This window comes from Eschrichtius robustus, chromosome 5 (assembly GCF_028021215.1).
Source record: "Eschrichtius robustus isolate mEscRob2 chromosome 5, mEscRob2.pri, whole genome shotgun sequence".
Classification (NCBI taxonomy): Eukaryota; Metazoa; Chordata; class Mammalia; order Artiodactyla; family Eschrichtiidae; genus Eschrichtius; species Eschrichtius robustus.
Genome location: NC_090828.1, coordinates 42,974,200 through 42,988,784, shown reverse-complemented (window position 1 = coordinate 42,988,784; position 14,585 = coordinate 42,974,200). Strand labels below are relative to the sequence as shown.

Sequence of the window (14,585 nt, the reverse complement as noted above, 5' to 3'; positions counted from 1 at the left end):
TCGTTGCTCTATTTCTGTGAGATCTGTGATCTGTGTAATAGACACTTCTTGTTCCTGAATTATATTTCTAAGATAACGATCTCAGTGCTTATTAATGTATAATCCTTGGGGGAAAACTAATCCAGTTCTTGAGCTCCAGGCACATAAAGTTAGGAATGGGTTATTGGGTGGGTATGAAGAAGACATAACTAATTTGGGGACTTTGTAGCCTCACCAGTATGCAAATAATTCAACAATAAACAGAATAACTAGTTTTCATTTCCACAACTGCTGCTCTCTCTAATCCCTACAGTATGTGTTTTCCAACAATTAGCTGGCTTAATTCTCTGTTCCATTGGTTAGGATTTTAATGTTTCAAATGAGGAACAGAGAATAAATGTCTGTCAGTCAAATCTAAAAAGATGCCTGACATGCAGATAGTTTCTAGGAACAAATAACATAAGCATTTTTGAAAAAGAAATGTAAACCTTGCATTAGCTCTGGATGGCCCAACTCCTTGGCTGCAAAAAAGTAACAGCAACTTTGTAAAGGTTAAACAGGCATGTTCAGGGCCCTGAGTGAAATTTAGTCTTCTACCAACTGGATGGCACTGCAGAAGACAAAGGTGTATCTGTGTGAATAAACTGAACATACAGTTCAATACATTCATGTTTGCAGGGCTATTTAAGGTATTATAAGGTCTGGTACAAAATAATAAAAATGCAGATGGAACTATCAAATTCATCAAGCTGCTACAATAAATTCAGATGCTCTCCAGAGCTGGCAAGGTGATGTCAAGAAAGTTAAACTTGGAGAACGAGACTTGGATTTCTAAATGAGATTGGGGAAAAAAGAAAGCAGAGTTAATAGGGGAAATCAAGAATAAAAAATCAACATTACGGCTACATTTGGAGGAGAGTTTAATAATCAATTCTTTCTGCTTTTTTTAAAGTTTTCTGCCAAGAAACTGACATTGTTATGTACTTTTTATTTTTTGGTTTATTTAGTCTTCTTTAACACAGCCATTGTTAGTTCAACAATCTAATATTTGGGGTACATTATTGCAAAATAAGGACACAGCTGTATCAGTTATGCCATCAATACATTTGTTAATCCTATCCCTTTTATAAGGCAAAGCATAGTTTGTTAATACTGTTTTAGATTAGCTGTATTTGTAAGGTTACTTATAATGAGTGGTACATACTAAAGGTAGGGAATTTGCTCTCTGGTACAACTGTCTTTAAACCGTAATAGTTTTCTCAAAACATTACCATTCTGTAATTAAAAATAAAGCAATATTTTAGTATAATGTTAGGCAGTAGTAAAAATTACCCTGTCTGAGTAAATGTGCACATATACATAAACACTAGCATGCTTTAAGAAGTTGAGAAACATATTAATATTCTGTGAAATTAATATATAAATAAAATATGTCCTGGAATGAAATTACCATTATGTACAAAAAAGGAAAACTCGACTCTTTCCCTTCCCAAACCTGTTGATTCTAACGTGTTACAAACCTACATTACATCATTTGAAGTGTAAGGATTATTTCAAATTTGGAAAACATTAAAGAATAGTACGATCCAACTTCCTACAAAAGGCAGTATGTATTAATTAATTTTGAAGATTTATGTTCATTCCAATGTTAAAGAGACATCCTTTTGAACTTCCTTAGAGAAATATTTGTAATGTCTTTTATTATGAAAAAACATGCAGCTTTAACACAGTAAAATGTTTTTTTAGATTATTTGAAAATATTAGAAAATAAAAATATTGTGAAGATATAACATATTATTCTAGGATAAATGAATTTCTTCAGCATTGTTATATGAGTAAATACTTGAACTAATATCGTAAATATTTTACTTTTGAGCACATGCTTTTTTCTCTTTGTCTTCATTCTCTTTGCCATTCTTTGTTTCCTGTTTCTTTTATTTTCCAACTTCTCCTTAGTTTTCTTTTTCTAATAGTCCCAACTTTTCTACATATCTTACTTCGTTAGCTGAACATTATAGTCTTTCAATTTCTCCTTCATTTTCAATAAACAATGTTTTCTACTAAGTAAATAGCCAACTTTCTCTTCTACCTTTTAAGAAAAGTGTTTTCTTCTTGAAATATAAAGTAGTTATCTCTTTAGCTTAAATACATATGTATATTATATATCACACACTTAAAGAATATAGATTCACAGAATTCTATGGAAATTCAATATATTAGTGGTACGCTTATTCAGCAAGCTTATGGAATGACAAAAAATGAATCACATTTCATGATTAGTATCTTACGTAGCCTCTGATGTTTCTGACTTAGCCAAATTGATCAGTGTTTTTTGACTGCTCCATTTCTTCTTCTGGGCAGTCTTGGAGAACTACAGAAATGGAACCTAAGAGTAAATTAGAAGTGTAGACCCTGACAGGTTGCCTTCATAGTAAATCTCGGGCACGTGTGTGCGCCTACTGTGTAGTAAATGATGACTACCTGGACGGTAACACAGTGTGAGTGGGGAGTGCTGGAGATGTACAGGAGTTTGTTTCTAGGCTCTGGTTACCCACTAAACTGAAAGCACAGGCTGGGCACAGAGCGCTGTGCCTTTAGGCGGTCTGGTCCACCTGGAGCACAGCTGGCTGCACCGGCTCCTCATCTGACCGCTCTGCCTCGTGGGAGGTTAGCACGTAGCCTCCATCATAGCACACCTGCTGTGCCTGTTCCAAGGCCACCGACTCTTCTTCTTCATCTTCCACAATGGTCAAGTCGATGTTGCTGTCCATGGCCGAGTCACTCCCTCTTGAGGCCGCCCTCCCAGCATCCCCCTCCGTGCTCTTCCCTTCCACCAGTACACTGGTGAGGGATGCTTCGGAAAGACCCTCCGCAAATGAGCTCTCCTCGTGGTCATTCGGCACCTCACTGCTAGGCATGTCTTCTGACTTGGTCTCATTTTCTGCAGGGCTTTCTCCCTCTCGGACTTTCTTTCGACCGAAAGTGAGGGGAGAGACCTTGAAGGGGGAGCTTTTCCCTGAGGATGTTTTCTGGTGATTGGAAGTGAGAGATTTCTTAATCTTCTCTCTCCTCTCTGCAGATACGATCTTTGTCCCCAGCTTGTTCATCTTTTTCTCGATGTTCTGGCGAGAAAATGCTTTCTTGAGGCTATCCACTTTCCGGAGACTGGATCTTTTTATTTTCTCTGCCCGGCTTTCTTCCATCTTTTCCTCTGCACTGTCTTCCAGGGCCTCCTCGTCATGGGGCAAATCATCATCGGACGAGAGGTCCACTGTGTGCAGAGTTTCCTCCAGGGACTTGTTTTCATCAGCGTGCTCCTCTTCCTTCCCTTCCGCTAGGCTGGAAGCTGGCTCTTTCACAAACACACTGGCAGGGATCTCATTTTCTTCCTGAAAAGATGGACAGTGTAAATTTCGTGTTAATAACACATTTCACAAATAGTCCTGAACTGCTGTAATTTCTGGGTATGTGTTTTTGGCATGACAGAAACCAAAGGTCTGTGGCTTTAGTTTTCTAGAATATGAAAAGTTAATTCTAAACTGATCAAGTTATTCCGCTTCGGCTGGATAAGGCCAACAGCTGCCTGTTGGGAATATTATGAGGGCATCTGGCAAGGGCTCTATCAGTGACAGGCAGGGAGGGAAGTGGGCTGTGGGTCAGACAAGACAAGGAAGCTGCCTAGATAAAGGAGCTAAAGTAAGTTACTGTGAACCCAGAGGGCCTCTCTCTCATACCCTCAGGCTCTATTCCTGCCAAAATCCCACTGCAAAAGAGCCTGGAGGTCAAGTTAGAAGATAAAAGATGAGGACTTCCCAGTTGTCTCCCCTGCCCCATCTTTTCCTTAAGTGTCAGGCACCAGGTAAAGCCTCTATCAGGTTCCCTCCCCAAGTAGAAGTCAAAAGTAAAGGCATGGTCAACCTTGGTATCTGTTTAAAAATGCACACTAATTTTTCTAATGACCTAATTTTGGAGTAAGAGAAGCAAGGGCCAGCCTTACTGGGGACCCACTCACGAAGCCTTGTGTTTAGAATGTCCTTTGTGGGCATTATAAGGAGAGATGGTATACTACGGCCATTTCTGGAGTAGTAAGGGGGAATCATGCTGCCAGGCGTAGCTTATCAAGCCTCTCTGTTAAATAGGGCTTCCTTGGGCAGGAGTACTTCAGCCTCCACCTAGGGTGAAGAGTGAAGAGGGAAACTCAGGAATCTGTGCCCCCTCCCCTTATTCCCAGCACACCTCTTTCTCCAGCTTCTGGGTGTACAAAGATCTGCCTCTCCCTCTGCCTCAGGGAGCAGAGCCTGAAAACTCTTGCCTCCAGAGAGTGCAAGGGGGATGGTTCTCCAGCGTAGCGAAGCAGGGAGATTTGAACTCAGACAGACTTGGGTCACACAGCATAGGAATCCCTTTGATTTTTATATTTTTCTTGAAATACAGGAAAATGAGAGCCAGCTAGCAAAGTGCCTTCACATTTTCATTGGAAGAAATGGCACAGTGGAAAGAACGTGTGACAGGAGGCCTGAGTCTCAGTTCTTTCTGTACTGCTCAATGGCTCTGAGGCCTTCAGCAAATAACTTAATCTCCTTGGGTCTCAGTGTCTTCCAAATGTGAACAAGAGGATTTGACCCAGATTAGCAGCTTTCAAACTGCACTCCCAAGGGTATTAGGAGTTCTGCAAGAATGCCAAGGTGGGCCAGGCTCCAGAGCCCACTGCCAGCCGGGCTTCAAGCAGAGCCTCAATGTTACCTGATTATATTGTGGACTGCCCAGTAAACTTTCAGTTTGAAAAATAACTGGATTTAGTGAATTTAAGAGTCTATGTGTTAAAAAAAATAATAATAAATTAAATAAATAAATAAAAGCTCAAAAACAAAACAAAACAAAAAGTCTATTTGGGAGCTAAACTTCATGCAAAGTTTATGTTAATGGTAAGAACTTCCCTTCTTGTTTTGCAATTTTGATTGACTGAAAAGTCAATAAAATTGGGGTAGCGATCAAAAATATGTTCTAAGGGTATACCTGTATACTTTCAACTTCTCACTACAAAGACTAAGTGAACAATGTTTTAATATAGAGAAACTTAAAAATCCCTCTCCTTATTAATCACCAAATAGTATAATTACAATACTCTCTGAAAAGATACAGCCCCATGTCCCCCCCTTACACACACATACTCATAACAGAGTATGAGTTCCATAAATTGGTTAGAAACAAAGTCTTGGGTAGAGTAAAAAGCAGCACGTCTGGTTAAATAGAATCCTTGGTAGAGTTAAGAAATCCCAAATTCTGTTTCCCAAAGCTTACTCCCATTTTGACTATCACAGAATGTCAGAAACACAGTATAAAAGATAAAGTAAAAACTTGAAATTTGCACGGGATTCCCACGAATAACTTATGACATGGACCTTTACAGAGAGCAACTCTGCCACGCTTCAAGTCTTGACTTGCCTCTTTTTCTTTGGCGTGTATTCCCTGTGAGGGTGGGAACTTTTGTCTCTTGTTCACTGTTAAGCCCCCGTGACTAGAGTAGTTCCCGACAGCTCAGCAGTTATTTGTTGAATGAGTGCATGTTAAGTGAGGAGGCTTTCTAAGACAGCCCTGAGGGTGGCTAGAGTGGAGACTGCCCCTTTGTCGGGCACTGCAAAAGAATGGACTTAGCTCTGTGTCTAGAAGGACATTTGCTGACTGCTGCTGCCACTGGGAAAAGAGGAGAACCAGGCCTAAGGGGCTCAGCAGTTTCCATTTTTAAGGAAGGATTTTATTCTCAGTGGATGAGCATTACTAAAAGAGGGGCAGACTGCAGAAATAGCTAGGGCTCTGATGCTTAGTCCAGAAGCAAAATTACTTCTGGGGTTTGACAAGAGGGTTGGGGAGGTTTGACAGGAGTTGCTTGCAGGAAAGGAAGAAACCAAGAGCTCAGTAAAACGTTATTAAAAGTCCTCAGTAAAGAAGGCAGAGAGTCAGGTGGAAAACTAAAAATAAGCCTTCGTTACTAGAGGAGAGGTACATTTTGTGTAGTATAATCTCAGGTTAATCAAAGGTTTACCTTTGATTACTGTTGATTACCCTGATAACTTCCCTTTCTTCAACCTCAACAAAAGATGTCCATATTAACTGTACTTCTAAAAGAATTAAACCAATAATATTGCATTTTTAATGCAGTATAAATTTTATTGTTAAAAAAGCACAGTTACTTTTGAGTCTTAGACTCTTGTCTCTCTCACCATGTGTCCTTTGAGGACAGGTTTGGGAAAAGTGCATTATCAGGTGAATCAGAAGTGATCTGTTGGTAGATCACACTGCATACATGAGGGCAGTCGAGAGATGGTGGGAAACCCAATTGAACTCTTTCAGACAATGTCGGGGAAATTTGTATAAGAACTCTTTGATGCCAACTATGAAAATAAACCCAGCAGGAACAGACATAATCCAGAATGAGTTGGATGTGTCTTAATACAACTGGAAACAAGTGAGATATGCCTTCTTGGCCAACTGCTATGCTTCTGCTGTCATTTTTATTACTCAAGCAGTATTTTGGGTTATGTCTACTGGACAGTGTTTATTTTGTGACTTCTTATAGTTCTACTCTGAAGGTAAGCAAGCCCTTTCCTTGCACACAGAAATTTGTGCATGTCCAAGTACATGTGGGGCTTAAATTTCCATAATGTTTGTTTAGAAGCAGAAAAATGCTGACACTCTTCAAAATCTGTATTCTTTAGTAAAATGTATACATGGCATTTGACTATAAAGGAACGATTATAGTGGTGGAAATTCAACTTGAACTTCAGACAGTGGCTCCTCTGTAACTGCACTGGCCCCCAGGTGTCCAGTCTTACCTGGTCATGTGTCCTCCTTCAGTCCAATTACACATACCTTATGGAAACACTTGATATTTCACCTGCCTACAGGTGAGGTGATACTTCTGCCTTCAGCCTCCTGTTGTAATGTTTTTGATCTGCTTTCTCTTACAGATTCTAAGATTGATGGCTCTTTCAAGGGGGAGGATCAAATATACATCCTCAGTTCTGTCACTGCTTAACTATGCTAGTTACCCATATATCCACTTGGGGTTTGTAACTCCCTAACATGGCATTAAGAATCCCTTGTGAGTTGCATTGCTTCCTTGGATAGTTCTACCCAGGAGAGGCCCCCAGCTGCATCTGACTATTTGCCCTATAGAGTTATTTTTTTATTTAAAAAATTTTTTTTTACATCTTTATTCGGGTATAATTGCTTTACAATGGTGTGTTAGTTTCTGCTTTATAACAAAGTGAATCAGCTATACATATACATATATCCCCATATCTCCTCCCTCTTGCATCTCCCTCCCACCCTCCCTATCCCACCCCTCTAGGTAGTCACAAAGCACCGAGCTGATCTCCCTGTGCTAGGCAGCTGCTTCCCACTAGCTAGCTATTTTACATTTGGTAGTGTATATATGTCCCTGCCACTTTCTCCAGATTTATTTTCAAAAAGGTACGTAGCCCCGCTGATGCAGCTGCTCCTGGTTCTGACCTTTCACAAGGACCCTTAGGGGTTTTTAAAAGGAAGGGAGAATTAATCAGTACACTTCTAACATGATATGCTTGCACCATAAAAGAGAAAAGGAATGGAAAGAACTCTTGAGAAAGTGGCATTTTTCCTTGCACTTTCGCTTGTTTGCTGTTTATATTGATTCTTGTGAACTAACAGTCTCAGTCTTACGTGCAGTTATCAACACAGAGAAACTGGCCAACATGCTGGGTACTTCTTGGGTTGGTGCTCATGGAAGCAAATCTTCTTTGCATATATATAGATACACACACTTTAAAAGAGAAGGAGACTCTATGACTAGCATTAGAAAAGGAAGCTACAGTAAGTCATTTAAAAGCTTGAACAGGCAGTTTGCTCTCCTGTCACTAACTTATCATCCCCATTGTTAGAAGAAAATAACAAAGGCTGTTACATTCCCACAGGGATGTGGTGGCATCCTAGAGGGATATGAAGACCATAAATCTGTGTCCATGGAATGTTTTATCCAATAATCTCTAAATACTAGTTATTAAAATGGAACTATGCTCACCTGACATTCTGATCTATAGGTCTCTTTTACACATTGATGGTTTTCTCCAATTTGTGTTTCTGAGGTATAGATTGCCAAGTGGATAAAGCCATTGATTAGAAATGTACCCCTAAGGCAGCTGTTGGTGGAATCAGCAAGTCATAAGAATAAAATGCATTAGTTATAATCCCTGAGCAGTCTTTCACATTCTCGAGGATTTAAAAGTTTCATTATTTTTCAGTGTTATCGAGGGTTCAGTTCTTTTTTAAGATCACACTGGTTAGGTGTTCTTTGTTGCACACACAAAAAAACCCACAAAACAAAACAAAAAACAAACCACACTGAATTATTTAAAAGCTATTGTAGAAAATCCAGTAAACATGAACTTTGCCATAGTGGGATTATAGTGTTTGTTTTCACTCATTTCATAATTCAACTCTATAATTTCTGTTATTAATAAAATGAAACCTTGCTAGTCACTTTGTTTCTCAGGGCCTCTGCTCCTTTGATATAAAATGAGGTTAAACTAAATGATTGTTGAGGTGCCTTCCAGCTCTAAAATACTTGATTCTGTGATATTAACCTAAATCCCATGAAAACAAGTCTAACAGATTGCAAAAGTGATCTCACAGTGTACAAATGCCAAACATGCTTTGTTTCATGCAAGAATCAAAACTATAGGACCTGAGTTGCATTGGAGAACCCTTTTCATTTGTTCAATTCAAACAGATACGGATTACAAAACAACAGAAGGGGCAACATTTACTTGGAAGGGCTGCATCTGAGATAGAGTCTCGTTTTTTAATATATGAGAGAAGTAATGATTCTTTTGAAGAAATACCGACAATAATCAGTTATTCATTTAAAGTGCCTGAGGCAGTGCTGACATTCAATAAGTGTAAATAATAACAATAAGAACTAGTATTTTGTTTATCTCATAAACTAAAGGGCACCGGATAAGTAGCACATCAAAACCAGCATCCCATTATGGGAATATTAATCAATGTGATACAAACATCACGAGCTGTCATATAAAGGTAACTTTGGTTATCTATATGCCCGTTTCTTCTAAGTCTGTACTAATTTAGCAATTTGCAGAGCAGTGGCTTTGGATAAATACAGTCTTTAAAAAATTAATTTAAAAATAATCTGAAGATGTTATACTTATAGCACCTTTCTAAAATTCTGTTCTCATCAAAGGAACCCAAATGATGAATATCTGAACACATTTATAGGGTTGATTCTCCATGAATGTAGCCACAGCAAACATCTAACTTCTACTCTTTTCACCCAATTTCACAATTTTATGTGGATGAAAGTGTAAACTGTCCATGAGTACTCTCATTTTGTTCCCTGGATTTGAAATCATTCCCAAACTGCTTTGTCAAGTAATCATTACTAGAACTTTAAGAGGCCTTAAGTGGGCATCACACTCTCAGTGCCAGTTACCTGTGAAATTCTAGTCTCTTCAATCAACAGAGAAAACTTCCTCTTAACTGTAAATTCACTGATTTTTGTACAAATTTTATTTTTAGTAAAAGATACATATGCACTTACAGGCAAAGAATTAGTCTTATTAGTCTTTAGCATTTTCTTTTTGATCAGCCACCTGAGTCTTATTTCATTTATACTGGCTCCTGTTACAGTATTTTGAATTCAAACATTGATCTTAAGCCATTATTTTAAAAAAATATAAAACAGGAAGCTGCTAGGTTTAACAAGGATTTTACAATTTATTTTATTGCTCAAAAGGAGATGCATTTTCTCCAGTTTTAGATTCTACTGGTTATAATTTGAAGTAATTGCTAAGACATGAGAGGCTTAACAGCTACAACAATGTTGTGAGTTTAGCACAGACTTAAATAAATAAATGACATATTTTAAACAGGACAAATGAAGGACAAATTTCAGAATTAAAAAAAATGCTAATATGTATCTCGTGTTACTAGCATCTAGTAGATCAACCAACCAACCAACAAACCAACCAACCAAAAAGCACCTGTAGATTTTGGAGAACACAATGGGACTTTACAAACTGGAAACATAATCTTCTAAACACTATAGGACTGAATATGATCCAGTCAGGTGGCAGATTTTCTTTCTTCACTCTCCTATTTTTACATTAATTCTTTCTGTCTTAAACTAGAAAACCAGTGGATTTAGTAAGGGAAAGTCTAGCATAGGGGTCAAGTGGACTGAAAGTGACAAACAACTTAGAGACCTGAAGTGGCACCTGGTACATTATCTGCCCTCCTCACTCTGCAGGTCTAGAAAACATCTACCCTGTGCCCCACTGTGAAGACTGTGCTGCTACTAGAAGGGTCTATTTAGAGTAGGCCCTTTGGGCAGAGTCCTGTGCTTTTAAAGGACTTTTCTTTCCTTTGCGCTGGTGGTGATGTAATATTGATTTCAACTTGGTAGTTGTCATACAATGTATGGCAGGGAGTGGGAGTGTGTGTGTGTGTGTGTGTGTGTGTGTGTGTGTGTGTGTGTTTAGCTTTTAATAAATCCCAACTAAAAAAGCAAAAGCATAGCTGTTTGAAGATCCTGGGTAGGGTGAGATCAGTTTTTACTAAAAAGCCATATTTCTAACCAAGCACAAGTATAGCCTCCTCTCCATGCAAATGCATTGCAGATCCACCCAGGAAGAGCTTCAATTCTTTGAGCTTACACCATGACAGTCGCTAACCATTTGAAATATGTTATTCCATTTATTCCTCACCCTATGAGAGAGATATGAGGGAAGAAGCATTAATGTTTAAGAGCGTACACTTTGGAGTCAATTAAATATGAGTTGAAATCCCAGCTTCACCACTGCCTACTAAATAGTTTCAGACAAGATATAAGTATCTCTGAATCTCAGCATCCTCATCTGTAAATTGGTGCAGTTGAGATAAACTACAGAAAGATACTTAGCAGAGTATGCAGGGCTTATTAGAGCTCAAAATACTTTTGCTCTTTCAAATATTAATAAGATGTATAGATGAGGAAACAAGAGCTTGGAAAAGCTACACAATGTGCACAAGATCACATCTGGCAAGTGGTGAAACTAGGATTTGAACCAGTGTCTGTATGACAAAATTTATCTTTTCTCAACCCCTATACTGGACCACTCTCTAACACAAGTTATTATTATATCCATTGGCATAATGGATATAATAATTATAACGGATATAATAATTTACTACCCTAGAAACCCCTACTTTAAGAAGGATCAAGAGAAAGAGCAACTTTTCCACTGAGGGACTTCATTTGTATTTGTTTTTTCAGAATAGTCATCTTGCAATGCCTTGAGAGTTGATATTTCTGATATCCTTTAGGCTAATAAAAGATCTTACATTACATGACTTAAGAAAGGTCCAGTTCCTTGCCCCTCTAATTCTTTGTCTCCTAAACTGCTCTTTCAAAAAAGTCCTTGGGGGCTGCTTGCTAAGAGGCCCTGAATGGAGCCTGAACACATTGCTTTGGATTCTCTTAGCTTCTGCCTTGGTCTTGAGCCCCTGTTTCACCTTGTCCTCACTATATGGCGAATTCCTACCGTTTCTGGCTGTAATTTCACGCCTGTCAATCCAATGTGACAAAACAGGAGACCATGGCAGGGCTTCAGCAGCAGCCCGTGTCTTTAAGTTCCCAACAGTTGTTTTTTTAAATGTCAGATTTACAGTTCTCTTGAAATTTTTAGTCACGTATCTTCTCCATCCCTCTCCCCAACACCTACAGAACATCCATGGCAAAACAAAACAAAAACTGATCCCAACATACTGTGATTTTCCTCTACTACATAAATAATTTTTTGTTTTTCTTCCTTAACTGAGGGACAGGACAAGAGAGAATCTCTCTGATTCATACTGGAAGGAGGGAAATTTCCTTTGATGACTCAGATTTAAACAGGTCTGTATATGTTTGGTTTTGTTTGGAGATCAGTGTTTAATTTAGAAATGCCTTGAGAGTTGAGATTTATAGTATCTTTTAGGCTAATAAAGTTAGGATCTTATATGGCTTAAGAAAGGCGCAGTTACCATGTCTCTTTTTAGTTCATCTGGTTCATGAAAAGCTATTCCATTTGCATTAAAAGCTAAAAAATTTCCGGTCTGCAACAGACTGCAAGGTATAGAAGGATATCAGCTGCCTGAAGCTTTACAACATCAAGTGCAATGTGGGGGGACAAAAAAGCAGCGAGATGAGTCTTTCCTTTTTTGGAGGAAGGAGGCTTAGGTTCTAAATTGGCAGAGCAGATTCATTTAGAAAAAGAAGGCTTCCTCGGTTTAAGTTCCAATTTCTAAATCTCTTTGGGGAGATGAAGGCTCTTCTTGTGTGCCTTTCACAATCAAACATTTGGTTGTAGCCTTTCCCCTCCGTGGCTCTGAAATCCTCTCCTATTCACGTGGTCACAATGCGACAGCCCTGGGGCAGGGATGGCAGTTGCTTCCTGGGCTCTGTGCTGGCCGGGCCCCACTGGGCGGAAGGGCTTCCAGCATTAGGCAGGGCTGCCCTTGGATTCACAAACGCCCACCACGTGGCGGAACAACAGTCCCAGGCAACCTCCCTGTCCCCAAAGAGCCTCTTGCTACATTGATTGCATCATTAATGCATTACAAATATTAAGTGGCCTTTTCATTCCAAGGCAACCATTTGAAGGAGAAAATATCCTAGGCTAGCCTTTGTAACTGTAACTGATAACACTGCTTTTGTTTTACTTTACAGTTGTGGTCTCTCTGAGCAACGAGAAGTATATCTAGTGTGTTTGTAGAGTAATGCTCTATAGTTTCAGTGCATTATTTGCTAGAAAAAAGCTCAACAAGATTGCTTTAGCCAAATGAGTCTCAAAAGTAGAAGGCTAGTTCATCTCTAATGGAATCAATCTTCAAGACTTGGTTAGTCCCCCAAACATTGGTGAGCTTTGGACAAAGGGAGGCTTTAAAAAGTTATGAATTTGACTTGATTAAAAAACAAAACAGAAAACTCACATGATCACGTCATTTCCACAAAGAGTTAATGAACAGCCACTGCATTAATTTGCCCTGTCCAGCTAACAGCTGCAGTCAGAGCCCCAGGTTCACAATGCAAAGAGCCAAGTGAATTTGACTAGTGTGCCTGCACCTGCTCACCTTCCCAACCTGTATAGAGGTGCTCCTGACAAATGACCCCGACCTGCTAACTCCTGAGGCACCTGCCTTGGGTTTAGGCTGCAGTGACCTGGGGACTTCCCAACCCTGTGTGTAGATTTCACAGGTGCCTGCTGAAGGCAGCGGGGACAGTGCCTCGTGTGCGTGTGTGTGTGTGTGTGTGTGTGATCCCTGACAGGCAGGACAGATGTACAGATGGCTGTGAGAGCCAGGCGACTGAGATCATGGCTGCGGAGGAGTCCCCGCTGGGTGGGTGGAGAGTAGGGGCACTGACCTGGAAGATGAGCACCTTGAAATGGTTGCGCCTGAGGAGCTGGGCGTGGTTGGTCTCGAGCCGCTTCACTTGCGCGCATTGCCTCTCCAAGCGCTCCTTGACGGCGCGCGTGTGGGCGCTGACCTTGCGGGACTTCTCCAGCAGCTTGCTCACCGTGTTGCTGGTGGAGGCCTGGTACTTGGAGAGCTTGGTGAGGTCGTTCTGGATGCCCTTCACGGAGCCCTCCAGGCTCATCTGCCGCTGCTCCATCTTGTGCTGGTTCTCCTGAACGGCGTCCAGCATGTTCACCAGCTTGTCCAGGAGCGTGAGCACCGTGACGGCGTTCACCTGCGCGTTGTCCCGGATGGCCTCCTCCGTGCTCCCCGGGTTCAGGCTGGGGCTCGGCGTGGAGGAGGGCGCCGGGCTGGAGTTGACCGGCTTCTCCTGCCGTATGTCAGGACCCGGGTGCTGGAACTTTTCGGCTTGCGCAGCGTCCTCCCCCATAGTTGGGCAGGTGGGAACTTTCTTCTGGCTGCGGCGAGAAGGACGGTGGAGAGGGGTGCAGAGCGTGGCCCTCTGGTTTGAGCTCAGAGCAACTAAGACTGGCAGAGGTTCAGACAGGCAACAACTGGCTACACTGATCAGGGGAGCTGCCTTCCAGCTGCTCTTAAAAGACCTACTCCACCCAGTGGGAGGCGAAGGATACAGAATGGAGAACCACTCAGGGTTTAGAGGCATGCACACACTTCCTAACGGCGTACTCCTCGGCACAGGTCACTTTCCTGCAGTTCAGCTTTTCTTTCCTGTGCCTCTTCCCTTTTAAAAATAAGTTCAATGTCATATTTCACTCATGACTTCATCTAGAGGCGGAGAAAAACACGCTAATTTGGCCCAGCTCCACAGTCTCCAATTGGCTAAAGCTAGTAAACTTTTCTCTGGCTGCTATGCTGCGTATGCTACAGAGTGCCTGCTTCTTTTTTTTTTTTTTTTCCTGGATACTAGTTGTTGTAACGGAAAGTATTGTTTGCCTTTGCCCTAGAACAGACTGATGGGCTGCAGGACGCCTGGTGTCCTAATGGAAGGGGCCAAGTTTAAAGGGTACTTGCAGTCAAGCTTGTAGTGTTACTTTTTAATTTCCAAAGGGATAGAAGTAACATAATGACAAGGAAAACAGTCCAGTTCTTACTCT

The 14,585-nt window shown here is 40.7% G+C and overlaps 1 protein-coding gene across 1 annotated transcript; it reads right to left on the bottom strand.

Moving 5' to 3' along the window:
- Positions 1–890: 890 nt before the first annotated feature.
- On the bottom strand, positions 891–14,219 carry CAVIN2 (caveolae associated protein 2). The gene is made up of 2 exons (XM_068544756.1): positions 13,418–14,219; positions 891–3,368 (listed from the first exon to the last, which is right to left on the bottom strand). The coding sequence occupies exons 1-2, from the start codon at positions 14,132–14,134 to the stop codon at positions 2,574–2,576; spliced, it is 1,512 nt and encodes a 503-aa protein (XP_068400857.1). The 5' UTR covers positions 14,135–14,219; the 3' UTR covers positions 891–2,573.
- Positions 14,220–14,585: the final 366 nt, after the last annotated feature.